The sequence below is a fragment of the Mytilus californianus genome, unplaced genomic scaffold, assembly GCF_021869535.1.
Source record: "Mytilus californianus isolate M0D057914Y unplaced genomic scaffold, xbMytCali1.0.p SCAF_1, whole genome shotgun sequence".
In the NCBI taxonomy this organism is placed as follows: domain Eukaryota; kingdom Metazoa; phylum Mollusca; class Bivalvia; order Mytilida; family Mytilidae; genus Mytilus; species Mytilus californianus.
This window is the reverse complement of record NW_026262581.1, coordinates 68,395,257-68,422,585: the sequence shown is the minus strand read 5'-3', so window position 1 is coordinate 68,422,585 and position 27,329 is coordinate 68,395,257. Positions and strand designations below refer to the sequence as shown.

General features: G+C 32.9%; 3 protein-coding genes and 1 long non-coding RNA gene across 13 annotated transcripts in view; 2 read left to right on the top strand and 2 right to left on the bottom strand.

Annotated features, from left to right (window-relative positions):
• The window catches only part of LOC127706915 (protein SSUH2 homolog), a 373,615-nt gene extending 368,948 nt beyond the window's left edge, over positions 1 to 4,667 (top strand). The window contains exon 14 of the transcript XR_007984644.1: positions 3,574 to 4,667. The gene's annotated coding sequence lies outside the window, so the exon portion shown is untranslated. The remainder of the gene's footprint in view (positions 1 to 3,573) is intronic.
• LOC127707369 (uncharacterized) overlaps positions 1 to 27,329 on the bottom strand; it is a 122,944-nt gene that overhangs the window by 13,920 nt on the left and 81,695 nt on the right. The gene's annotated exons all lie outside the window — the stretch shown is intronic.
• The window catches only part of LOC127706971 (uncharacterized), a 123,922-nt gene that overhangs the window by 33,771 nt on the left and 62,822 nt on the right, over positions 1 to 27,329 (top strand). For 7 of the 10 annotated variants that reach the window (XM_052211777.1, XM_052211774.1, XM_052211743.1 and 4 more), the window contains exon 9: positions 1,766 to 3,271. The gene's annotated coding sequence lies outside the window, so the exon portion shown is untranslated. The remainder of the gene's footprint in view (positions 1 to 1,765; positions 3,272 to 27,329) is intronic. The other 3 variants (XM_052211778.1, XM_052211758.1, XM_052211732.1) reach the window with 1 other exon arrangement.
• On the bottom strand, positions 8,888 to 25,378 carry LOC127707051 (FK506-binding protein 4-like). The gene is made up of 6 exons (XM_052211780.1): positions 24,875 to 25,378; positions 24,437 to 24,484; positions 19,808 to 19,900; positions 17,506 to 17,528; positions 11,833 to 11,903; positions 8,888 to 9,937 (listed from the first exon to the last, which is right to left on the bottom strand). Exons 1-6 carry the CDS (start codon positions 25,269 to 25,271, stop codon positions 9,880 to 9,882), a joined length of 690 nt encoding a protein of 229 aa, XP_052067740.1. The 5' UTR covers positions 25,272 to 25,378; the 3' UTR covers positions 8,888 to 9,879.

The window sequence follows — 27,329 nt, the reverse complement described above, 5'->3', positions numbered from 1 at the left end:
TTTGATAATAGAAATACCATTTCAAACATGTGATTCTTCTGGCGGGAGTCAAAATCTTCCGATTTTTAAGCCCTCTTCCGTACTTCCTGTTGATAATTCAAATCTTCCGTTTTTTCAAAATTTCAACCCCAAAAAAAATTGTCAGTCTCTACTTTTTATTACCATCGATGTCAACATAAATTACGTTTGTGTGTCACTAATGAAGGTAATTTTTACCTGTAAATCAAAGAACTAGTATGTCAAACATACCATTAATCAATGATTTTTACCTCAGGCTAACTGCTGTTATGTAATATAAGTTGTGTGTATTTGAAAACACTTCAGAAAGACAAGATCTCAAAATAAGCCATAATGGCCAAAATCTTCAGTCGATTCGTAATTGAAGCCTTTTTATTTACCATTGTTTTGCCATTTTTGTCTATTATCATGAAAACTATAATAGATAAATAGAAACTTTAAAAAGGAAATATGATCAGCAGGATAAGATCTACAAATACATCAACAGGACTGAAATTGTCAGTTAGTTTTTAATAGAGTTATTCTCCATTAATGATGATTTTTATTAAAAAGTGGCTATTGTCAAAGATGTAGGTCAGCGACACAGGATCTTTAGAGCCTCTAGCTTTAATTGGGGAAAGTTAAAGGAAGATCAGAGGTATGAGAAAATTTAGATTTTTTAAAATGAATTTTACTCAAAGAATACAGTACAATTTTCTAAACATAAATAAAACCTACCATTGTCTTGTGTTTTGTTTTGAATAAATGCTTTTATATACATTTTTTTTTCGTTGATTTATACACTGTTGACTAGTATGTATGCTTTTTGGCAACATTTTATACATATCACATGTTTTTTGTGATTAACAAATGGTGCATACTTATTGCATTTATTGTTTTATTAGTTACAAGAATATAATTGATATTGTTATACTGTTGTATGTCTGTAATTGTGTGAAATTGTGTGATTTCGCCTTAAACTGCCATGATACTCCCAGAAATCATTTAAATGTTCTTTGTAAAATCAAACCTTTTGGATGTCAATTTGAAACATTTTGCACATGGGAAGCGAAAATATATCTTTGACGCTGATGAAATTTTTTATTTTGGCCCAAATAATCTGCTGATTGCTGTAAATGCAAAATGCTTATTTGAAGTCATTTCTGAAATATATATTCCAGTTATTGTGACTCTGGCATGACTATTTATATACATGATGTATAGAATGATTATATGTATTTATTGAAAACTTTTGGAGAAACTCCAGCATAATAGTATTAATCTGAGATTATTTTTTTAAGATCTGTATTTATACATGTATATATGTGCTATCTTTTTAAATCATATTGGGAATACCCAATAGGGACAATCATGTATGTATCATTGGTACTTATCATATGCCTTATAATTGTATACGATATATCTCACTAATAGAATTATATCGACATTTTTATGCCCCCGCCGTAGCGGAGGGGCATTAAGTTTTACCCTTGTCTGTACGTACGTCCGTACGTCCCAAAATTGGTTTCTGTTCTCTAACTTGAGTTTGCCTCAACCAAATGTTATGAAACTTATACACAATGCTTATTATTAAAAAACACAGATCTAGTTTGAATTTTGTTGGCATCACTTTAACTGTTCTAGAGTTATGCCCCTTTTAAATGGAAAAATTGCAAAATTTTGAGTTTCCGTTCTCTAACTTAAGTTTGCCTCAACCAAATGTTATGAAACTTATACACAATGCTTATTACCACAAAACACAGATCAGGTTTGAATTTTGGTGGTGTCACTTTAACCGTTCTAGAGTTATGCCCCTTTATAAATGGAAAAATTGCAAAATTTTTAGTTTCCGTTCTCTAACTTAAGTTTGCCTCAACCAAATGTTATGAAACTTAACCACAAAACACAGAGCAAGTTTGAATTTTGGTGGCGTCACTTTAACCATTCTAGTTTGTACATTTGTACAAGTTTGTCATCTAGTATATTGTAATTATAAGTCAATTCATTTTACTTAATGTATCACCTTTGGTTGTAAAATTGACTATTGAAATGTATAAGGATCATGTTGAAAGGCCTTATGGTGACCTATATTTACTTACATCTATGTCATTTGGTCTCTGGTGGATAGTTGTCTCAGTGGCTATCGTACCCCATCTTCTTATTTTCAAATGGGACCAAAAATTTTAATAAAGCCAAAGTTTTAATGTAGCTGTTTAAATTACTATTTGAATGTATTAGGAACATTGAACAAACAATTTAATAAACCTAATTTTTGTTTAAATACAATCAGAACAAATACATTCTCAAATATGTGGTCTAAATCTATTTATTGTCCCCATAGATATACCAGGCATCTGTTTGTGTTTCTGTTCATCTTGTAAGGACTCTTGCACATGCAGTTCCTTCCAGATTTCTGTGAACCTTATATCAGAGGTTTATATTTAATAGCAGTGTCCAAGACAAATTAAAAAATCAGTGGGGAACAACTGTTTTAAAAGGAGTTATTCGACCCTTGGAATGTCTGCTCATTCATTCATCTGAACCAAAATATAAATATTAGAGTTATTGCCCCATGACATATAAAATATTTGCATGGGCAAGGGACATTAAAATGATATTGGACATGTTAAGTTCCCATTTTCAATAATTTGCTGAGATTAACCATGCTGTTTTGAAGAGCATAGAACCACAATGATGTAAAAACTATGGAGTAATTAAATGTTTGAAAAGAACTGAAATTTCAGATAATTTCCTAGTATGGAAATAGGGATTTTCACTTAGAGAAGGAGCATCTCAAATTACTCTTCAGGTGTTGCTAAATTGGAGAAAACTGAAGCTCACGTGGTACCCCAAAATTTGACCACAAATGGGAAAATGTCTCGGCTTTAAAACGAGCATCATATATATCCAATAGTATTATATGGATAGAGGAATTTTTTAAGGCGCATAAAATGAATTGCACTTACTGACCCAAATGTGTCTAAATGTTTACATAGTAATACATTGTGATCATGAGGCATTACATTTGAAGCTAAATTACCTTGATTAAATATGACAATCTTGGATAAAGTAAAAAGTAATTATTTCAGTATTATGGTAATTATTACCTACATTGCGTGCTTGTGCTAATTATACGACCGCAAAAAAATTTTGCGGTCGTATATTGGTATGACGTCGTCGTCCGAAGACACATTGGTTTTCGCACTCTAACTTAAGTTTAAGTGAATGGATCCTTATGAAATTTTCCCATAAGGTTCAATACCACAAAAGGAAGGTTGGGAGTGATTTTGGGGGTTATGATACCAACAGTTAAGGAATTAGGGGCCAAAAAGGGGCCAAAAATAAGCATTTTTGTAACTTCCAGACATAACTTGTGTCTAAGTGTATGGATCTCTCTGACATTGTACCACAAGGTTCCATATCACAAAGGGAATGCTTGGATTGATTTTGGGGGTAATTGCCTCAAAATTTTAGGAATTAGGGGCCAAAAAAGGGGCAAAAAAACAAGCATTTTTCTAGTTTCATGACAATAACTTGTGTGTTAGTCTATGGATCTTTCTGAAATTGTACTACAAGGTTCCATATCACAAAGGGAAAGCTGGAATTGAGTTTGGGAGTAATTTCCCAAAACGTTTAGGAATAAGGGGCCAAAAACAAGCATTTTTCTAGTTTCATGACAATAACTTGTGTTCAAGTGTATGGATCTCTCTGAAATTGTACTACAAGGTACCATACCACAAAAGGAAGTCTGGGATTGATTTTGGGGGTAATTGCCTCAAAATTTTAGGAATTAGGGGCCAAAAAGGGGCAAAAAACAAGCATTTTTCTAGTTTCAGGACAATAACTTGTGTGTAAGTGTATGGATCTTTATGAAATTGTACTACAAGGTTCCATATCACAAAGGGAAAGCTGGGTTTGTGTTTGGGGGTAATTGCCCTAAATGTTTAGGAATTGAGGGCCAAAGAGGGGCCAAAAAACAAGCATTTTTTAGTTTCAGACAATAGCTTGTGTTCAAGTGTATGGATCTCTCTGAAATTGTACTGCAAGGTACTATACCACAAAGGGAAGGCTGGGATTGAGTTTGGGGGTGATGAATCATAAGGGGGTTCAAAAATTTTTAAGTTCTTAGACCACATTTATTCTGTGTCAGAAACCTATGTTGTGTCAAATATTTAATCATAATCCAAATTCAGTGCTGTATCAAGCTTGAATGCTGTGTCCATACTTGCCCTAACTGTTCAGGGTTCGACCTCTGCGGTCGTATCAAGCTGCGCCCAGCTGAGCATTTTATTATAGCAAAAATGTTCAATTTTTTTTTAAATAGTATACAAAATATATTTTACTATATATATATATATATCGTAGAGTTGTCACTTGTTTAGACGTACTTATCATATAATTATTTCTGTGTATATATATATAAATAATGTATTTCATTATAATTTGTTCATGTTGCAGCTCCTCCTGTAGTTCTCATTAGGTTTGGGCATTAGTATATTGTAGACACATCATCTACCAAATTGAACTCAAAACAAAAATTACAGTCAAACCTGCCTAGCAACAAACCTCAAAGAGTTGTTGCAAGAGTTCCTAATAAAAGTACAGAGAGTGCAATACTTTCCCTACATGAGAGCAGGGCATAACCTTGAGGTATTATATTTATACATCCCAAAAAGATGTCCCTCTTTTGCATGGGCACTGCTGAATGGGAGAATACCAGGTGACCATATTTGTATTTACCTGTCAACCCAAATTAATCAGTCAAATTGCAGAACATAAATTTGTACTTGTTGTAATAAAATCAATCTAAAACTTTACAAAATTTACAGAAATGTAATATGGCTATTAAAACAGTACTAATGATTTCTATCATAATTTTTGTCCCTCCTTTTAAAATTATAATAATCCCAAAGTGAAGTGATAATGATATTTGAAATAAGTTTTAAAGGACAAGATATTAAATAAAATCATTGATAGGAATATACGTAGTGTGGTTGTCTCTTGACACATGGGGAACAAGTTTACCCTTAATATCAAGGTTATTTAAGAAAGGATGTCTCAAAACATTGGAATAATTGTGTACAGAGATTTCCTAGAAATTACTGCTGCTGCTTAGGAACATACTTTATTGTCGAGCCTGCAACATTTATGTCTCTAAAGCGAGATATAGCGATCCTAGATTCCGTCGTCAGTGGCGTCAACATTTAGGCTTTGTCTGTGGTTAAAGTTTTTTTAGATATCAATAACTTTGTCAAACTTTCTGAGTTTCATGGAAATTTCTGAAATTTGGACAGAAGCTTGTTTATGACCTAAAACAGTATTCAGAGCAAAATTTAGAAAATATTTATTTTCGTTTCTGCGTATTTTACTGATAAATGGACTTAGTTACTTTTACAATTATCAAGTAGATAGTTTCTTTTACAATTATCAAGTAGATAAAGTCTGGGGTTAAGGTTTGTTACATATCAATTACTTTGTCAACCATCATACAATTTTATGAAACTTTGGCAGAAGCTTTTTTATGATTAATAGATAATGTCTGAAGCAAACTTTTGAAAATACGTTTTTTTTTCATTTTCAGTATTTTTCTGATAGATGAACTTAGTTTTTTACATTTAACATTTACAGACAGTCTGGGATTGATTTATTTTGACATGATAAATTTGTAAACCTTCATTGATTTTTATGACTTGGACAGGCGCCAATCTTCAAGACCAAGAAATTGCACCTAAAAAAAAAGTTTTTTAAATTCTGTATTTTACTGATAAATTGACTCACTTTTTAGGTCAGCATTACACTTTTACACTGACAGTAGCCATCATTTGCGAGACACAGGGTTCCATGAAACTCCTTACAAATTTTTGATATTAAAACAATATTAAATTTAATTCTTCTAAAAAATTTAGTATGTTTTTCTTTGAGGTACAAATGGGGTAACTGCTTTCCTGATTATAAAAAAGGACCAAGTAGATCAGTTTAGAAATAGTACACAATTTACTATGCTGACTAATAACAATGATTGCTACAAATTCTTACATATGGAAATCTATTTGTTTGTATATAGTGAAATGGATTTATCAAATTAAACCACAAGTGGTAAAAATATTATTCATAGATCTTCCTTTTGAATATACTTTGAACATTCAAATCAACTTCAACAATACAAGTCCATATCCAAAATCGGTATTTGTTTTAAGCGAAAACTTTGTTTTCACCATGTGGAATTTTTAAAGGGACTGGTGTATTTATTATATATGCTAAATTTGTATCTTATTTTTTTTTTTTATATTATGCATTTTTTTCTTTTCAGAATTTTGTAAAGTTTTATTATTTAACTCTTTTTTCCATATATATTTTAAATTTTGCACTTTTTAAGAGAGTTCAAAGTTTTTATTGTATAAATTTAATTCTGTAAAGCTCCAAATATTTTATAGAGACAGTACAAATATACATTACCATAATATTTGATTTATTTATGTTTTTATGTATTTTATAAACTCCTTTATTGGTCAAAATACAAAGTTTACAAAGTCTTTTTATTACTTATAATATTGTTAAGGAGATAATGAAAATAATAAAATATTCAAGACTATTTGCTAGTTTTATGAGTCAACGTGAAGTTTTGACGACTATGCTTTTTTATAGGTGTAAAACCATTAAGATTACATTTATTTTCGAAATACAAGTTTTTGATAAATTGCATGGTATATACATGTACCTGTATAAGTATTTTACAGGTTCATCAGTTATTTACAGATCAAGTTTTTCTTTCCTTGTTGTAGTATAAGTCAGGTTGTTGGTTTACTTTTTGAAGTGTGTCACATTTTGTCATAATGGGGCCTTTTATAGATTTCTATATGATTTAGGTTTTGCTCATTGTTGAAGGCTGTACTATGGCATGTAATTGATCATATGTTTGTTCTTTGGTTTTGATCTTTTGTGGACAATTGTTGTATTTTTCTCAGCAACTGCAAATTATAGCTTCTTGATATTTGATACCAAGTTAAATATTGGTACACTAAGCTGAGTGCTGATCTACTTTCTTTAGTCAGCTTCCTCACTGTTTGGTTTGTGTATTTCCTATCACTAGAAAACAAGATCTAAGGTATGAATCAGAGCAGTAGTGCATGCTATATCTTGTTTGATGGAATTTTTAGCCATAGTTCAAAAAGGAGATTTGGGTTGATCATTTCAATTAAGAATATCCTCCTGAATATTTCTTTTCTGCAGGACCTTAACTTAACTGTCTTCTACAATATTGATTTTATTCTTTCAACAATTTCAATATCTATACAACAGATATAACTTGGGCTCCTGGTGCGAATGTTTATTAAAAGTGTCCATACAATGATTCACCTCTTTTGTTTTCCTTTTGATAAATATTACTTAGCTTTAGGCCTTGTCTCTGTCAATAAGTTTGTTTTTTTTTTTACCTTTTGTTGAATTAATTAAAATTGAAAAAGAATAACAGGAATTACCTTAAATATTGAACAGTAAAACAGAAACCAACAACCACCTACCAACTCTGATGAAAATATATAGAAGTCCAAACAACATCAAACACATGCTCAGGACAGCTTGACTTATAAAAAGTATCCAATTTGGTGGAGGTTGAACAGTTTTACATGTGAACAAACACCCCGCCCCAACCCCCTTTTTGCACATCTAGACCATATGTTTTAAAGTAAAAATCTTAATAAAGAAACTTATATGTACTGTAGTTTACACAATGTCCTAGATAGCCAAAAATAGAGGAGGTTAGCTTCCCTCTGCCATTAAAGTACTGTCCCAAGCTGTTTTTGTTTTATGGTGGAAATGAAATTCTTATCAATATAAAAAAAAAAATTTTAACTTCTGGAAAAAGCTCTTGTTAATCCCAAATTCTATTCATCCAGCAAAAATACATAAATTTCCATCTTTTATGTATAGACATGAACCAGTTGTCCCTTTTCAGATAAGAAACTGTGTCAACCTGTCCTTCATCTTAGAAGTCTGTCCCTCTTCCTTATTTCTGTACCTTTCTAGTATATATATATATAGATCACGTAAAAAAAAATTGTGGTTTTTATCCAATGCAATCATAGGTTTGAACGTTGTTTTCAATTTAGACTTGTATATATATATATACACAAGTCTAAATTGAAAACAACGTTTAAACCTATGATTGCATTGGATAAAAACTGCAATTTTACAAGTCTAAATTAAAAACAACGTTCAAACCTATGATTGCTTTGGATAAAAACCACAATTTTTATACGTGTGCATGCAAAACAAATTTCTTGGTAGAGGGGTCTAAATACAGCACAAACAACCTTTTCCAAAAGACCAAAAAAGTGAAAAAGTATATTTTAACAAAACGCATTTGACTAGCAGGTCGAACGGATGTTCTGAAACCCTGCTGACTGCCATGGCGATTGCCAAATAAACGGATATTTATATAGTATAAAAATGAGCTGTGGTGTGATTGCCAATGAGACAACTATTATAGGCCAAAGGACAAGGATGTGAACAACTTAGTTATGCTATAGCCTTCAACAATGAGCAGAACTCATACTGCATAGTAAGCAATAAAGAAGGCCTGAAGATGACAGAATGTGACAAAAATTAAAGAGAGAAAACAGAAGATCTTGTTTTTTCTAAAAGCAATTATGACAGACAGTTATTGATGACAACCACATAATTACAGGCTCCTGACTTGGGACAAAATGTGGATGTGTAACAGTACAGTAATGTAGAAAAAACTAAAAATATTTTTCATTTACTCAAGGGCAGAAGAAAATGTACCGACCAAAGAGTTCTTGGTGTGATTAAAACTAGTTCAGCCCAATATGACTATGTTTTCATAGACTAAGATATCAATCTAATATGGCATTAAAAAAGTATCAATTAATACAATAAATTCATTTATTTTCAGGTATACAAATTTTCATGAATTTATCAAATTCTGCATACAAGACCATAGAAAATTTGTATTTTGATGAACATTATAATGTATGGTTAACCTTGACCAACGAAATCGACCATAAATTGTACCCCAAAATAAATATTATGAGTTCACAGTACTGTATGGTTTGCCAATTTCAGTGTTGCCCATAGTCATGGGCTTCTTTGTTTAATTCATATATGTTTGTCTCACTCAGATAGACAGTATTGTTTAATGAATGAAATATTGGCTTCACACCACAACTAATCCCCTTCTCAAGTAATAAAGGGGATAGTTCTTCTGGATTTTGCTTGCTACTGTTTTCAGTGAAAAGTTGACTAATTTTTAAGTGGTTCTATTAAAGTTGCATATATAATGATAAGAGTAAAAGTTGTGGGAAAAATTAATTGTTGAAAGTGAAAGTTGTGATTTTGCAAAAATGAAAGTAAGTTAGAAATTAGCCTTTGGCAGTTATTAAAGACTCAACTCATACCCTTTGCATGTTTTCAGGGCTCTCAAGAGAGAAATTAGTACTGGAAAAAGGATGTTTCATTAGAATAATAATGGTCTATATTAAAGCAGTTGAATGTATTTCATGTTTGAACCGGTGCACATTTTAAAATTCAGTTGAAAGGCATTGTGGCCAATGGTAAACATAATAGTGGTCTGAGGCCTATAGATGATAATTAAAAAGGATGAAATGAATGATCAAAATAATATACATGCTGTAATGGACCAACCGACTGACTATATCAAACAAAGATAACAAGTAACACTGAACAACATATGATTCAGATAGCATGCCTTAGTACAGGTATAATATGTTTACAGCATAAAACTTTACTCTCATATAAACAAAATAGTTTATTTAACAAATACATAGTTTGAGTGTCTTTTGTAGTAAACATTTCTCTATAGATCAGCGGTGGATGTAGATATCTTTACTTTCACGTTCCTGTTCACTGGATGGATAGTAGCTCAACATCAAATACAAGTATTGATTTTGGTGGTATAGTTGTAATAACAGTTAAGGAATATTTGACATAAGTACAATTGTATATTCTCTTTTCAAATCTAAAGGGAACGTATACAGTTTAAACATGGAAATTTGTTTTCGTTCATTGTCAATTGAAACTCTAATAATTTTATTGTCATTAAGGGTGAATTTTACAAGCTTCATAAATTTTCAAAAATCCCCTATAACACGTTGGACTAAAATGCTTATAATATTACCTTTTATCAGTTCGCTTTTTATAATCGTTAGTTTCAGAATAATAAACAGGCCAAGGTGCTAGAAGAAATGAATCGGACAGTTATCAGAAAGATAAAACAGAACAAGTATTTAGCAATCGAATCAGACAACTGCCTGAAGGATAGAACCACAAGGAATGAATCAGACAATTACCCGAAGAACAGAACAATCAGGAATAAATCAGACAACTAACCGAAGGATAGAATTTAACCACAAGGAATGAATCAGACAACTACCTGTAGGATAGAACCATTAGGGATGAATCAGAAAACTACCTGTAGGATAGAACCATAAGGAATGAATCAGACCAATACCAGTAGGATAGAACCATCAGGAATGAATCAGGCAATTATCCGAAGGATAGAACCATCAGGAATGAATCAGACAATTACCCGAAGATTAGAACCACAAGGAATGAATCAGACAACTACCTGTAGGATAGAACCATAGAAAATGAATCAGACAACTACCCGAAGGATAGAACCATATAAAGGACTTAATCAGAAAATTACCCGAAAGACAGACCTATAACTTATAAGTAATGAATCAGACAATTACTTGGTGGATAGAACCATAACAAAATGAATCAGACCACTACCTGAAGGATAAAACCATAAGAAAAGAATCAGACAACTCCCAAAAGGATAGAACCATCAGGAATGAATCAGACAATTACCTGAAGGATAGAACCACAAGGAATGAATACGATCACTACCTGAAGGATTGAACCATCAGGAATGAATCGGACATCTATCCGAAGGATAGTACCATAAGGAATGAATCAGACAACAACCTGAAGGATAGAACCATCAGGAATGAATCAGACAACCATCCGAAGGATAGTACCATAATGAATGAATCAGATAACTACCTGAAGGATAGAACCATCAGGAATGAATCAGACAACTATCCGAAGGATAGTAACATAAGAAATGAATCAGACAACTACCTGTAGGATAGAACCATAAGGAATGAATCAGACCAATACCAGTAGGATAGAACCATCAGGAATGAATCGGACAACTATCCGAAGGATAGTACCATAAGGAATGAATCAGACAACAACCTGAAGGATAGAACCATCAGGAATGAATCAGACAACCATCCGAAGGATAGTACCATAAGGAATGAATCAGACAACTACCTGAAGGATAGAACCATCAGGAATGAATCAGACAACTATCCGAAGGATAGTAACATAAGAAATGAATCAGACAACTACCTGTAGGATAGAACCATAAGGAATGAATCAGACCAATACCAGTAGGATAGAACCATCAGGAATGAATCGGACAACTATCCGAAGGATAGTACCATAAGGAATGAATCAGACAACAACCTGAAGGATAGAACCATCAGGAATGAATCAGACAACTATCCGATGGATAGTACCATAAGGAATGAATCAGACAACTACCTGAAGGATAGAACCATCAGGAATGAATCAGACAATTATCCGAAGGATAGTACCATAAGAAATGAATCGGACAACTACCTGAAGGATAGAACCATTAGGGATGAATCGGACAACTACCTGTAGGATAGAACCATAAGGGATGAATCAGACAACTACCTGTAGGATAGAATCATAAGGAATGAATCAGACCAATACCCGAAGGATAGAACTAGTCGTTAGTATTTTGTAATTAAAAAAGGATATCCTTTTATTCCCTGTTCTCCGTATGCATATTCAGGTCCAACTGTAAACCTTGCTTTTTGTCCTAGTGTCAACTATAAAATAAAAGTAAACGTTAAAAATGTACTAGCTTAGTTATAACCAATATTCAACACTACATTTTCCACGTCTTCTATATTTTTATTGATATTGTTATATGAACTAAAACAATCAGTTTTTTTTTATCACAGGCGATATATCATAAGATTATGTACAAGATGTGAAAGATATTATTTCGTACAAATTGCTTTAAATGAATAAAAATCGTGATCTCAAATATCAAACAAAATAAAGTTAACTAGGAACGCCACAGCTGTCTTATGGGGTACTCTGATATTACGTTATGTTGTATTATTATTACTTGATGATATTTTGTCTTTACATAATATGGTTTTGACATTACGTAATGATATTTTGTCTTTACATAATATGGTTTTGACATTACGTAATGATATTTTGATATTACTCAACGCTCAATATGGAAGTCATTACATGATATGGTTTCGTATGGACTTGATATAGTTTTGTCATTACTCTATGTGTTTCCATCATTATTTAATGTGGTTGTGTTATTAGGCAATGTGGTTTTAACATTACTTGATGTGTATGTGGCATAACGTAATGTAGTTGTTTCATTACATGGTTTGGTTTTGTTATTTCGTAATGATGATTTGCCAATTCCTTACATGGCTTTAAAATTACTTAATGATGTTTCAAAATTTGACGATTTTAAACAACATGATGTGTTCGTTCCAGTATTTGATGTGGTACTGTCATTCTTGTTATCACATTACTTGATGAGGTAAAACCACGTGACTATTTGGGAAAAACTAGTTCTATATTTAAATCCGATTTCCATATTTTATTTGCCTCGGATGAGTGTGGCAATCCATCGAGTTAGAGTTCAAATTAAAGTTCGGGTTACTGTTCGAATTATACTTCGAGTTAGTCTTCGATTTAAACTTCGAGTAATTTGCGATTTCGAGTTAGAATTCAAGTCATAATTAGAACTAAATTTCGAGTTAGCATTGAGTTTCGAATTGAACTTCGAGTTTGAGTTACCTTTTGAGGTAGAATTCGAGTTAGACTTCGAATTTGAGTCTCATTTAGATTAAGATTTCGAGTTGAACTGGAGTTATCTAATATGAGTTCATATTTAAATTTTCTATCGCGGATCAAGGGATTTGCTAGGGCTTCCGAAAGAAAGGGTTAAGGGGTATGCGTACAAACGATAAACCATGTTACATGTAGTATACAAAACACCACATAGAAATCGAAATAATGTTAAATGTGGTGTGATTGCCAATGAGACAACTATCCACCAGAGTTTAAGATTCAGTGGATGTAAGCAATTATAGGCACCCGTAACTAATAACTAAACAACTTACGAAAAACAAATATGACACACATGAAACAACGACAACCATGGAATTACAGGCTCCTGACTTGGGACAGGCACATACAGAATGTGCACGTGGCGGAGTTAAACATGTCTGTGAGCGCTAAACCCTCACCTTACCATGGGTGAATAGTGTAACAGCACAACACAAGAATAAACTGTAATGAACAGCTGTGCTTTCAAAGAATAAAGTTCAATAACTTCTCAATGTTATATCAGAAATTTATGAAAAACTGAAGGGAGGTTATCTTAACAGATATAAACCAGTCACCAAAACACTTTGAAGATATTGTCCGAACACTGGAAAATCACCCTTTTTTATGAACAATATCCCATAACTCGGAAATTTAAAATCTAAAATTTATAAAAATTGAAAGGGAGCTTGCGTCAATAGATATAAACAATTCACCAAAGTTTCATGAAAACTTCTGAAAGCATTTTTAAGTTATTGTCCGAACACTGGAAAAATCCCCTTTTTTAATGAATAAACCCCATAACTCGGAAACGTAAAATCTAAAATTTATAAAAAACGAAAGGGAGCTCACGTCAATAGATATAAACACTTCACCAAAGTTTCATGCAAATTCGTTAAAGCGTTTTTGAGTTAATGTCCGACATTTTGACGACGGACGGACAAAAGGACGAACGGACAGACGGACGGACGGACGGACAAAGGTATACCATAACACGTCCCGTAAACGGGCGTATAAAAATCAGATGCAATTGGCTTAACTCTATAGATCGGTATGACTGGGCAATATAAATCCATCAAAATCCTGGGGTGATCTCGGGTGCTCCGGAAGAGTAAGCAGATCCTGCTCAACGTGTGGCACCCGTCGTATTATTCGTGAAAGTACAAACTCAGTGATTTGGTCTAATTCGGTAGGTCACATTCGACGAAAGAGGACGGGATTGTGGTTACGACAACTGGAACATATCCGTCGTCACCTGTGAAACAGATATTCCGAAAAGTTTTTTTTTCAATTTAGTGCGAAGAATATATCAGAGAATGGAATTTATAATAATATATATTAAAAGATTGATATTCGTATATATTCAAATGATAATACACGCTAAAAAAATCGGAGAATTCTTATTTTATAGAATTTATGCTTTGTCGCTTAGTCCGATCCCCCCATTTCCCTGTAACTTTAGTGTGAGTTGTTTTTAAGTGTCTCATTTGTTGACAATAAAGTACAAATCATTTGATGTGTGTCCAGCCTGCGATATTAATGTCGTGGAAGTGAGACACAACAAACCTATATTCCGTCGTCGGCGTCTTCGTCATTTAGATCGTTATAGGTTACTCGTTTGATTGTTTTTACATATGTCATTTCTGGACCTGTTATAGCTTACTATGCGGTATGGGTTTTGCTCATTGTTCAAGACCATACAGTGACATATAGTTGTTAACTGCTATGTTATTTGGTATGTGGTGGAGAGTTGTCTCATTGGCAATCATACCACATCTTCTTATTTTTATATAAGTTTTATTTGCAATAAATATTACCAAATTAAACTATTTTGTCATGATAAATTTTTAAACCTCCATGAATTGTTATAAAACTTGTATAGGAGTTAATCTTCTATATCGAGATAAAGCATGTACAGAAAAACAACTTTTTGAATTTTGTTTTTTTACCGATAAATGGACGTTTTACAGTCAACATTACACTTTTACAATGACAGCAGCAATCTCGGGCGAGACACATGGTTCCGTGGAATTCTTCACGAATTTATTGTTATACTGCTTCCATTTGAGAACTTAGGGGAAAAACGGCAGGACCAATTAAGTGGTTTGGGGATATCCCCCTTATGTCCGAAATATTCGGATATTTTTGTTTGGTACTTTTTTTCTTATTTTTGTCTGCCGTTCCCCTTTTTCATACCAAATAACTCTGAACAACAACTCGAACTTTAATTTGAACTTTAACTCAATGGATAGCGGCACTCATCCGAAGCACATTAAACAAACGACATATGGAAATCGGGCTAAAAATAGAACTATTTTTTTCCAAAATGGTCACGTGGCTTTACCTCATCAAGTAATGTGATAACCACATCAAAGAAATTGATGACAGGACCACATCAAATACAGGAACAAACATATCATGTTGTGTAAAATCGTCAGATTTTGAACCATCATTATGTAATGTTCAAGCCATATGAAGAATTGTCAAATCATCATTACGATATCGAAATAACAAAACCACATCATGTAATGAAACAAATACATAACGTTAAGCCACATACATATCAAGTAATGTTAAAACCACATTGCCTTATGGCACAACCACATTAAATAATGATGAAATCACATCGAGTTATGACAAAACCATATTAAGTAATGAAAAAACCATATCAAGTCAATACGAAACCATATCACGTAAAATAGAAATATCATTAAGTAATGACTATTCCATATTGAGTTAATACATCATTACGTAATGTCAAAACCATATTATGTAAAGACAAAATATCATCAAGTAATAATAAAATAACATAACGTAATATCAGCAGAGTACATCATAAGACAGCTGTGGCGTTCCATAGTATAGTTGACAGAGATTTTTGTTAAATACGGAATCATAAGCTCTTTTATCGTCAATGCCCCAAAACGTGAATACCGTATTATGTTTACTTATCAAATCTACTCATCTATGCTTAATTACAGCCACCGATATTACATTTTAGCATAAATTTGAATGTTATTGTTTTGTTTATACTTAAAATTGAGAATGGAAATGGGGAATGTGTCAAAGAGACAACAACCCGACCATAGAGCAGACAACAGCCGAAGGCCACCAATGGGTCTTCAATGCAGCGAAAAACTCCCGCATTTGTTGTTTTTGTTATCTTTTATACCCTTATTGTTGCATGGGTGCTTTTCTTGTGTACTGATTTTCTTGTACTATCATTTCGTTATTTAATGTACCGCGTCACTATATATAGTTGTCTTTTATCATAATTAGCTTAACATATATTATAGACACCAGGTCCTGTTTGTTGATGAAAACCGTATTATGTTGAACTCTTAGATGTTTTTATGGGGTTTTTTTCAAGCCTGCGACATTTTGTCGTGGAAGCGCGGCATGGCGATCCTACATTCCGCCGGCGTCATCGTCGTCGTTTTATTTAGGTTGTCAAACCTTCATTGAATTTTATCAGTCTTGGACAGAGGCTGTCTCATGATCAGAGCAAAATTTTAGAAATACTATTTATTTTCATTTTACCGTAATGAATAACAGTTAACATTAACATACAGTTTAAGGTTTAAGCTTTTCAGCCATCAATATCTTTGTCATACCTGGAGGTTTAAGAAGCCTTTATTTGATCAAGACAGTATCCAGATAAAAAAATTGAAAATATGTTTTGTCATTTTTCAGTACTTTACTGATAAATGGACGTATATTTTTTTGCCGTTAATATTTAGATACAGGAGGGTCTTGCTAGGGTCCTTCATTTCTGGATTCGTTTTAGACCGTTTTTCTCTATTTTTATATATTGACCATTATCATCTCATTATCACATCATTTACCGCTATTCTGTATTTTAAGGCCTATTTTTCTCTATTATTGTTTTTTTGTTGTATTGCTCCATTATTCTCTACTCTGAAAACCCCGTTGAGACCCTCATACAGTCTGTGGTTAAAGTTTTGTAGTCATCAATAACTTTGTTAATCCTTCATAGATTTGTTTAAAACTTTGTCTGATGCCTTTTTTTATAATTAAGAAATAATATCTGATGCAATTTGAAAAAAAAATCTTCATTTTTCAGTATTTTACTGATAGTTGAACTTTTTTGGCAGTTACCATTTACATACAGGCTGGTAGTAATTTTTTTATTTAAGTCATCAACTGAATTTTGTTAAACTTCCATGTAATGTTATGAAACTTTGACAGAAACTTCTTCAAGATGACGAAATGGCATCTGAAGTAAAAAGTTAGATCTTTTTATATTTATGTCCGTGTTTTACGGATAAAAAGACTGAGTTTTTGGCAGGCAACCTTACACTTTTATACTGACAGCAGCAATCGCGGAACCATTTTCAACATTTTTTAAATTTTTTGTATTGCTTTCTCATTGACATAACCCCCCCCCCCCCCCCCTTTCGTTTATTTATATGGATGTATCACAAAATTCAATTAGTAATTGAATCAAATGTGTGTGTGTCTGGTAGGTAAACCTGATTTCACAGCTCTATAAATCTGTAAGGGATGCACTAAATCGTGTCTCTAATAAAAAAAAAATATACTTACATGTGCTACGGCAATGTCCCAGCCTGAAAGAAATGGAAAAAATACAAAACCATGACTATGTTTGTGCCGGACGTTATTATCCTAGCTATTATCACTTAGACAAGTCATTTCAATATTTTATGTTCAGATTATTCTATATTCTGTAAACCTCATCCAGACCCACTTACAGTCTCTGATTAAAGTTTTTTAGTCATCAATAACTTAGTTAAACCTTCATAGATTTTCATTTAACTTTAACAGAAGCTTTTTCATTGATTAAAAATAATATATGATGCAGTTTTAAAATATTGATGTTCAGAAACAAGTCTCATACATTTTCCCATTTTTGCGCCTGTCCCAAGTCAGGAACCTCTGGCCTTTGTTAGTCTTGTAAATTTTTTTTTTAATTTTGGTCCATTTATATGTTTTGGAGTTTAGTGTGACGTCCATTTTCGCTGAACTAGTATACATTATTGTTTAGGTGCCAGATGAAGTCTGCCTCCGGGTGCGGAATTTTCTCGCTGTGTTAAAGACCCCTGATTGGTGGCCTTGTGCTGTTTTCTGCTCTTTGGTCGGATTGTTGTCTCTTTGACGCATTCCCCGTTCCATTCTCAATCTTATGTACATTTAATCTTCTTAATAATCTGGAGAATTCCAGGCGGAATATGGAAATTACTACTGTCAAAGGATTAATGGAACTATCATATATTTGGTTTTTAGTGGATAGTTGTCATATTGACATTCATACCACTTCTCCTCGTTTGGTGTTCACGTCCAACAACAAGTATAACATGCATATCAGACTGAGAACCTATCAATAAGACACGTAAAAGAACACATATGCAACTATTCCAGTCATAATTACGTTCGATAACTCTGCATGTTACAGGTTTAATTAGGATTATGTAAAATTTACTAGTTACCCGATGAATGGTTTAAAGAAAATTGAAAAATATAGTTATTTCACCTTGGTTAATATCCATTCGAGGTCTTCTTTTATAAATATAAAATAATATCGTAATGAATTTCATTGAGAATCTGACAACACTAATCAACATAGGTATTGTCAAAACATACATCTAGATAGGTATTGTCAAAACTTACATCGTGATTAGGTGCCATGTTTGTTTTCTTTGATCACGTTGATGTTATGACTTAATATCTCCTTAGTCTAGCTATGTCCTTGGCTATCATTATAGTGACAATAACGTGTCATATTTAATTGCAATATAAACAGTGAAATTCAATTGAATTATTTGCATGGACAAAATAAGTGTCGAACATCGTCTACGTTTGAAAATTATTTGGTCGCCATTTTTTAAAATTTTTATAAAAAAACAACAGTATGTATCAGCTTTATCAAAAGGAACCAATGTTTGATTCTATGCTGCTTTAAGGTAAGACAATGACTGAAAACGCGAGCATCCAACAGTTATTTGATTTTCATTGTAACAATCTTACAAAATATATTTTTACCAAGTCGGCCCACGCTGTCAATGTGGTCGCCATCTTGAAAAATAATACCCGATTTTCTGAAAATAGCTAATTTTCAAATCAATTTGGAAGGGACGTAATAAAAAATTAAACTATTGCATGTACGATATTTCAAATATTTATGAATATAGTAATAAGCACATATTTCCACAATTTTTCCATCTGTTTTGTTTAAATCGCAATTTTAGGTTTAACACGACAGAAAATCCAATATTTATCGGAGTTGGATGATTTAACAGTGTGAATTATCGAGGCAACAAGACAAATTTTCAAAAGCATTTGGAAGGGAGAAGACCAAAATTTAAACTTTTCCAAAAGGCATAAATATATTTCTAAACATATGAGGAATTACTATATATTTCCACACTTTTTTTATCATGAACTTAAAGTAATTTATTTTATCGATTCCTGAAAGCCCCTGTGCATTTCTATACATTTTACTTGGGCATGGTACGGGTGATGTGTGACGTCGCCAATGTCACGTGATGACTGCTATAGTTGGATATGTTGCTTTGTACTAGACCGGCACGATGAGTCGGGGTTTTTAACATGCTGGTTCGGGTGACAATCCACAGGAAAACGTAACGTCACCATACGGATACATTATTCTAACTCCGGGAACGCAGCATATACCATTGTTTCTTTTAGTCACGGGTGAACCCACGACCACCGAATCGGTTATATTCGTAGAGACAAGCAAAGTGTATATTACATAGTCGTTACTATCCCGTATGGTATCGACGTTATAGCAAACTAATCTTCAACTCAACTGTAACAGGGGAGATAATTTGTCCTTTACAAAGTACTTACTTCTGAAATAGAAGCTTACCTCTAATCACTTGTCCAACTCCAAGTGTAAATGTAAATGGCTCTGCTCGTTCCAAGGAGGAATCAAATTGTTGACCATTTGAATACAATTTACCTGTAATAAGACATACAAGAGAATCTTTAAAAGAAGTAAATCGGTTTCTCTGGATCACAAATACGTTGAAGTGGAAAAGCATTTATTTAGCATCAGTATCTTGAAGATAGCAAACCATACTGTTGTCTAAATATTGGTGGTACAAAATGTCTTTTGGAATAGATAGTGAATTCGCATTTTGTAAAAATTTTCAATCTAAAAATTTGAAACAGAATAGCATTTCTGCACGAAATCTTGACCAAAGTTAATTTCAGAATGATCTAATGAATTCCAGGACAATGTGACGGGTTGGAAGATTCGTGGTCATAGAAGAACTTATTTCAATTAAGGATCCCGGAGATCATAAACATAACATCAAATTAAATGTTAAGTACACACAATAACGGATTTTTTCCTGCTTTACTGTCTTTTTTTTTCATTTTGATTAATGTAATTTTGTTATCACAATGTATCATTCTCTTTAAAAATAAGGAGATGTGTTATGATTGCCAATGAGACAACCATCCACCCAAGTTCAAATGAAGTGGATGTAAGCAATTATAGGCAACCGTACGGCCTTCAACAATGAGAAAACCGGCTTTAAAAGGCCCTGACATGAAAAATATGAAACAATTCAATTGAGAAAACTAACGGCCTAATTTATAACAAAACAATTTACGAAAAACAAATATGACAGACATGAACCAACGACAACCACTGAACTACAGGCTCCTGACTTGGGACATGCACATAAAGAATGTGGCGGGATAAACATGTTTGTGAGCGCTCAACCCTCCCCTAACCTGGGACAGTTGTGTAACAGCACAACATAAGAACAAACTATAAAAATCAGTTGATAGCTCTACTCATCAGATCGATGCAAAGCAGAAAAACATCAAACAAAAACAAAAACACAGACCGGACGTGGCAGGGTATTAATCCATCCCTCATCCCTAACAACAAAAAAGACACTAAGTACAGATCTCAGAGTACTCGCAGTTACTGACAGCTAGTTCAAAGCCAGTAACAACTAATAAAAAATTATGTATCTTAGACTAAAAAAGTAATTAGTACACATCCAACATCCAATGGATTTAGTTGTGCAATGCTAAAATATAGGTATCGACAGATTGTAGTACCGTGAAAGTACGTATGTGTATAACAATAATATTTAGTATGGTTTTAATTTACTGATAACAAAATCAATATTTATACCAATGAAAACAATATTCAAAGATTTAATTACAGTGTTGAATTGGTAACCTTTCAGAATAAATTTATTTAAAGTATCGATAAGTTTACCCGGATCGTATCTAAATTCCCGGGCTCGGTTAACAACATCACCGTAAAATTTAGGATATGCTATTCCGTTTGAAATAAGTTTACTGCTATTCCGTTTGAAATAAGTTTAATACAAGTACAGCCAAACTTGAAAACAAAATCTCTTTATCTATGGAAGAGTTTAGTAAAGGTTTTAAGTAATTTATGGTAACGAAATCCCTGACTTAATAATTTACTAGTAATATATAGATTACGCTCATTGAAATCCAAAACGTCACTACAGACACGGGCATAGCGAGCGAGCTGGGATATATAAACACCGTAAGACGGTGCCAGAGGAACATCACCTTCCAAAAAAGGAAAATTAACAATAGGGAAAGAAAAATCATCCCTTTTGTCATAAATCTTTGTGTGGAGTTTCTGGTGTAAAACTGAAATGTCTAAATCTAGGAAAGGACACTTATTGCTGTTAATATTTGATTTATTTAAGGTAAGTTCCTTTGGGTAAATTTCGGAAGTATATTTAGAAAATTCTTGATTATTTAACGAAAAAGATATCATCAAGATAACAGTACGTGTTGTTGAATTTATCAATTAAATGGAATTTAGACGGGTCTTTACTGAGTTTGGCCATAACCTCTGATTCATAACAGTACAGGAACAAGTCTGCTATTGAAGGGGCACAATTGGTGCCCATAGGAATACCTACAATCTGTCGATAAACTTGATTGCCGAAACGTACATAAATGTTGTTAAGAAGAAAATTTATGGCTTTAATCATCTCACCACACCTCTAGTAAGTATATCTAGCATATTTACCTTTCTCATTTGGGAAAAAGACTTGAGTTACAGCAAATGAATTTGCAATCAGATTTATCAAACGACCATTTAATTTAATAGGAAAACTTTTGTTTGTTAAGAACGTGTGGAAGTGTAGTACAAAGAGTGGAAAAGTCAAAACAGTCAACCGAATCAAAGGACTATCAAAAGCACGTAATTTATCTAAAACATCCAAAAGAAATTTTACACTCCAAAAATATAGTTAATTCCACTATTTTCATATGTTTTATTACAAAAATTAAGGATAAATTCTTCGATAGTAGTTGAGGAACTCGTTATAAGCACGGACATATTAGTAGTAGAGTACTTACTAGAGGCCGAGACGAAACGATATTTTACGGTTTTTTTTGTGTAGTTTAGGTAACCAATACATAGTGGGGATCTTCAAATTTGCATAGGAGGCCTTAAGCTAAGCTGTGGTAGTGACATGACTATTTACTATATGACTCTCTGTGGAGCGTACGGCCTTGAATGTAGTTGAATGTATAATTTCATTCTTGAGGACTTTCGTATAGTATTTACATCATACTACCACCTCAGTGTTGGCTGCTTTGTCGGCCGGTACGAACACAAAACGTTTTGCGAGTACTTGAATTTTGTTTTTAATCTTAGAAATGGGCGTATTACTTATTCTTTTGTTTATTTCTAAATTATTTTCGAAATGTGATATGCGAATATCAACAATATTCAGACATTTGTCATTTGTTTAAATAGGAATCAAGTGACTCTTTGTCAGATTTCTCCCGTTTACACCAATTTTTACAACAGGATGAAAGAGCATCTTTAATAATCGGACGCCACTCTTCCCAATTTATTTTCGACAGTGGACGATATTTTGGTCCTTTTCTCAGAAAGTTTATAACCTCTCGGTCTTGAACGATGTTGAGGTCCCCTGTATAATTACATAGCCATAGGGATCATATCTAAACTTCGATGTTTCACAGTCTCATATCGAAGGAGCATTATTTTCTATACTGACGTCTGATGTAACTGACGTATAATTAAAAAATTAACTTCTACTGGGTTTTTTTTATACGAATAAGAAATTATAGGTGGCTCTATGATATCAAAATATGGAGGTACATGTATAAAAAGACATCGCTTGATCTTCAATACGTATAAACATTGAAATATAGTGACAATATGTTTTGATCTTTTATCCATGTGCAGTTCTGCAGTTGGTATTCTGTCTGGCTAAATGTAGGAGATGTTTGATTTTATTTCTCTAACAATTTGTTTTTTCCATGTGTTAAAGAAGAGGAAACAGTTATTTACCAAAATGGTTTAAAACTAGGACACAATCGGTGAATACTGAGCAGACGACTATTCTGGTGTTGATGTACGACCGCGAAAACAAAAACCTTTTGTTCTAAAGGGTTTTTTTTTGTTTTTGTTTTTTTGTCTTGTAAAATCTGTAATCGTTTCACTATAATGTGATTGTCAGAAGCGGGCATCTTAATACACTTTTATCAATGAAAGTACATCTTAACATGTAACAATGTTGTACTCGCTGTCATAAATCACTTTGTATGTCGATCTGTTATAAAACACATATATAACAAACAAGCATAACAATTAACATGTTTTTCTACGTATTTGACAACTCGTTAAGATGGATTTTTGTGGTTTTGAACAAAAGTTTCCCGTCAAATTACCGTGTAACAATGCTATCATCACAAGATTATAATGCTTTCATAAAATTAATGGGTTATTTTAATATTTTTGCAAATAAGCAAATATCTATAAGAAACTGTCTAAATCGATATATAAATGTGTGTGTTTAAGAACCTTTTCAAACACTTGTAGATCGTTTTATTCTCGAAATTAAGATGTGTTTTTCATCTTATTTCAAAAATAGATTTCAAGTCTTTCCGTGTTTTAGACTGCTTTTTGATTTTTTCTTCTTGTTTTCTCTCTTCGTCATGTATCATAGAAAATAGCAGTATAAAATGTCTTCCTAGTGGAGAAAATGTTTAAATCTTGATAATGGACATGATATTTTTTTATTTATTGCCAACACTTATGATTCGTAACATAGTGGTCAATTCTATACAATCTGAATAATTACAGTTTATTTTACGTATTGACATTTTTATCCTAAATATTGACAGCTTTATACAGTTTACCGGTAAACGATTGTGTATTGGTATACAAAAACAATTGTTTTAAGAAATGAATGAAATTATTCACACTATGTCTGGACGCTCTCTTTCTATTTCCTTGAACATGTAAACATCTTAATTTTCATGAAATATAGACATCATTCATATATGAAGAAAATGAGACAGCTACTTCATAATGCTCAAAAAAGACATTTCCGAGCTCAGCAAACACATTTCCAATGTTTAAAAGCGGGTGCGTCAAGGCTGTTCGTTATTACATATTTTTTTTTAATTTAAACATACAACGGTAATATAGTGACATAAATTGTCTTACCCGTATAGTGAACTGTTACGTTCTGGCCCATACTTGGAAAGGTTTTACCTAAAAGTATATATAATTCACATTACAAACCTTGATTTATGCCTATTTAAAATTGCTTAATTCACAAAAGTTGTCCGTGGGATTTTCACTTTTCTTATATGTCGTAGTTTATATAATCATAATTTATACATAAATATAATTTTCCTCATTTTAGTAATAAATGTTGATGCCATATGGGCAAATTCATTTAAAACTACATACATTTAACTTTGTTCGCTAAATTTGTTCACAAAATAACGAACAGTTTTTATTTTGTAAGCTATGTTGTAGTTGACGATAAAATTTTCATTTATCTTTAAAAAAAATCCAAAGTAGACATGACATATTTAAAATAATATTCTAAAGGATTTTCTTACAATTTGTTTATTTTGAATATAGCAGACCACATACCATCTCCAGGTTTTATTGGCAGCATCCGTACACCAACACCCGATCCTTTTTGTGTAGTTTTAGGCTCTGCTTCTGTGTTTCCAGTTGCTGGTTGTTGTTGTGGCTGTGGCTGTGGCTGTGACTGTGTTTGCTGATTCCATACCGATGTTTTAGCTGCAGGCTGTGTGTTAGCTGCAGGTGGAGCAGCTCCCCACTGTTGTGGACCTGTCTGCTGAGCAGGCTGGTTCCAGGTTTGTTGTGCAGGCTGTACAGGTTGTGCTTGTACTTGTTGTGGGGCTGGAGCAGGGTTCTGCCATGAAGGCTGTGCGTTTGCGTTAGACGGTGGATTCCATACTTGTTGCAGTGCTGGTACGATGCAAATGGCAAAGACAAACAAGAGAAGATGTCCTGTCGCCATGTTAGTTTCTATGATATTGAATGACTACGGAAAATTATTTAATGTTTTTTGTCATCAATCACGGGAACGATTCGTCACTGAATCGAGTAATTGTCTTTTGAAATCACAGTTAGAACAACATGCCTTTGGGTCTTATATATCAATCATTGTAGTGTGAATGTGACGTTGTTACACGCGTTCATATTTGTATTAGATGAAAATATTCTATTATTTTATCCTAACATAAACATACCATGTTAACTGTATTTTTATGATTCTTTTTAATATTTTGCTCATATATAATGATTACTCCCACATTGACAACACCCCCGCAGTTGTCTGTTTCTTTTTTACTTGTATTTAATAAAATAAAGAAATACACGTCTTACATCTTGAGGTCTCATCTAAACATTTGAAGGTCCCTACTATGTATAAGCTCCGTAATTTAAACTACACAAAAAATCCTTCAATTGTCAAATCATATCGGCTTTTAGCAAGTGTCGTGATACTATAATTTTGTCCAATTAACTAGTTCACAGACTAAAATTAAGGAAGTGTAAAAAAATTTCTGAGGATGTTTTAAAAAATTGCGTGCTCTTAATCGTGTGATCGTGTGATTAATAATGTGATTGACAGTTATGACTTTTCGACTCTCCACACTTCACTTCCACACAATCTTATCAAACGGATGGTTTTTTTTTATTTAATCAAATGGTCCGTCAAAAAATCTTACTGCAAATTTATTTGCGGCAACTCAAACTAAACTAATATTAAACGACGTATTGAAGTATTCCTAATGGCACCAATTGCACCCTTTGATAGCAGACTTATTAGTGTCTTATTTTGAATCACATCTTACGGCTAAATTTGGAGAGTTAAACGACATACATATGTTACACAAGACATAAAGACATAAACATATAAAACAGAAAGCACATCATGCATAGCATAGTATTAAGTCCAGGATTTCGTTAACTCAAGTTACACCCTTATTAAATTCTTTCATAGATACAAAGATTTGGTTCGAAAGTTTGACTGTACCTGTGGAAACCTGATAACAACACATCCTAATTTTTACCTTAATGTTGTGTATAGGCGGCACGGAAACGATCCACGTTTATGCATATTTTTAAAGGTTATCGTTTTAATTCATTAAATATTGTCTTTATCGATACTAGAATTGATTTTATCTATCAATAGGTTAATGCATAACCAAACGTGTATGTACTAAGTACTATCCGTTTATGAACACTTATGTTACTACATCCTGTCGATACTTATTATTTTGGCATTGCACAATGTCACGCTTTTCTCATAGTGCTTATGACATGTCATCTTTACAATAAAACCGTTCGATGTGTACTGATTTATATTTTAGTATGGGAAAACATGGTGTTGTGAAACTGGGTTTTTACTAGCATTCAACAACTGCAACTACTGATAGATCGGTATTTTGTATCCTTTGTCTTTCTGTTGGCTGTTTTTGTACCGAGTATCGCCCTGACGAGTCGAGCCCTTTTCGGCCGATTTTTACAGTTTGCTGTTATGGTGTGCTGTTACGCCACTTTCTCAGATTAGAGTGAGGTGTTTGTTCTCTAAAACATATTTAACCCCGCCACTCCGGCTCTGGTGGATAGTTGTCTCATTTGCAATCATATTTAACATTTAATAATTGTGCAACATGGCTGAAATCGCCAAACGACTCTTTATAAGAGCTGCTGTCTTTAAATGACGATCTTCACCCGTTTTTTGCGTTTTTTTCTATAATTTTGAAAACTACAATACAAGAACGAAATTTTAAACAGCAAAAATGTCCAGCTAGACAAGATCTACAATGTTTGTCGCAATGCTTAATGTGTTCAATACTTAAATTATTTTAAGGTTACTGCTTTAGAATTTAGTGCTAACACATTACTGTGTAATGTATGCAAAATTTCTTTTGTGCTTCAAAATAACTGCTTATGCTTACATACTTAACTTTTAAATGCATGAATGTCTTAAAAATGTGTGTTTTGTTACACTAATGTATTTGTATGTCTTATATGTGCTTCTTATCTATTAAAAAATCTTAAGAGCTTA

Excerpts from the sequence above, each read along its gene's own strand:
- LOC127707051 (XM_052211780.1), bottom strand. The coding sequence starts at position 25,271 with ATGGCGACAGGACATCTTCTCTTGTTTGTCTTTGCCATTTGCATCGTA. Across the intron at positions 24,485-24,874 it reads GCCAATAAAACCTGGAGATG|GTAAAACCTTTCCAAGTATG; the intron begins GTATGTGGTCTG and ends ATATACTTTTAG. Across the intron at positions 19,901-24,436 it reads CGTAACAGTTCACTATACGG|GTAAATTGTATTCAAATGGT; the intron begins GTAAGACAATTT and ends GTCTTATTACAG.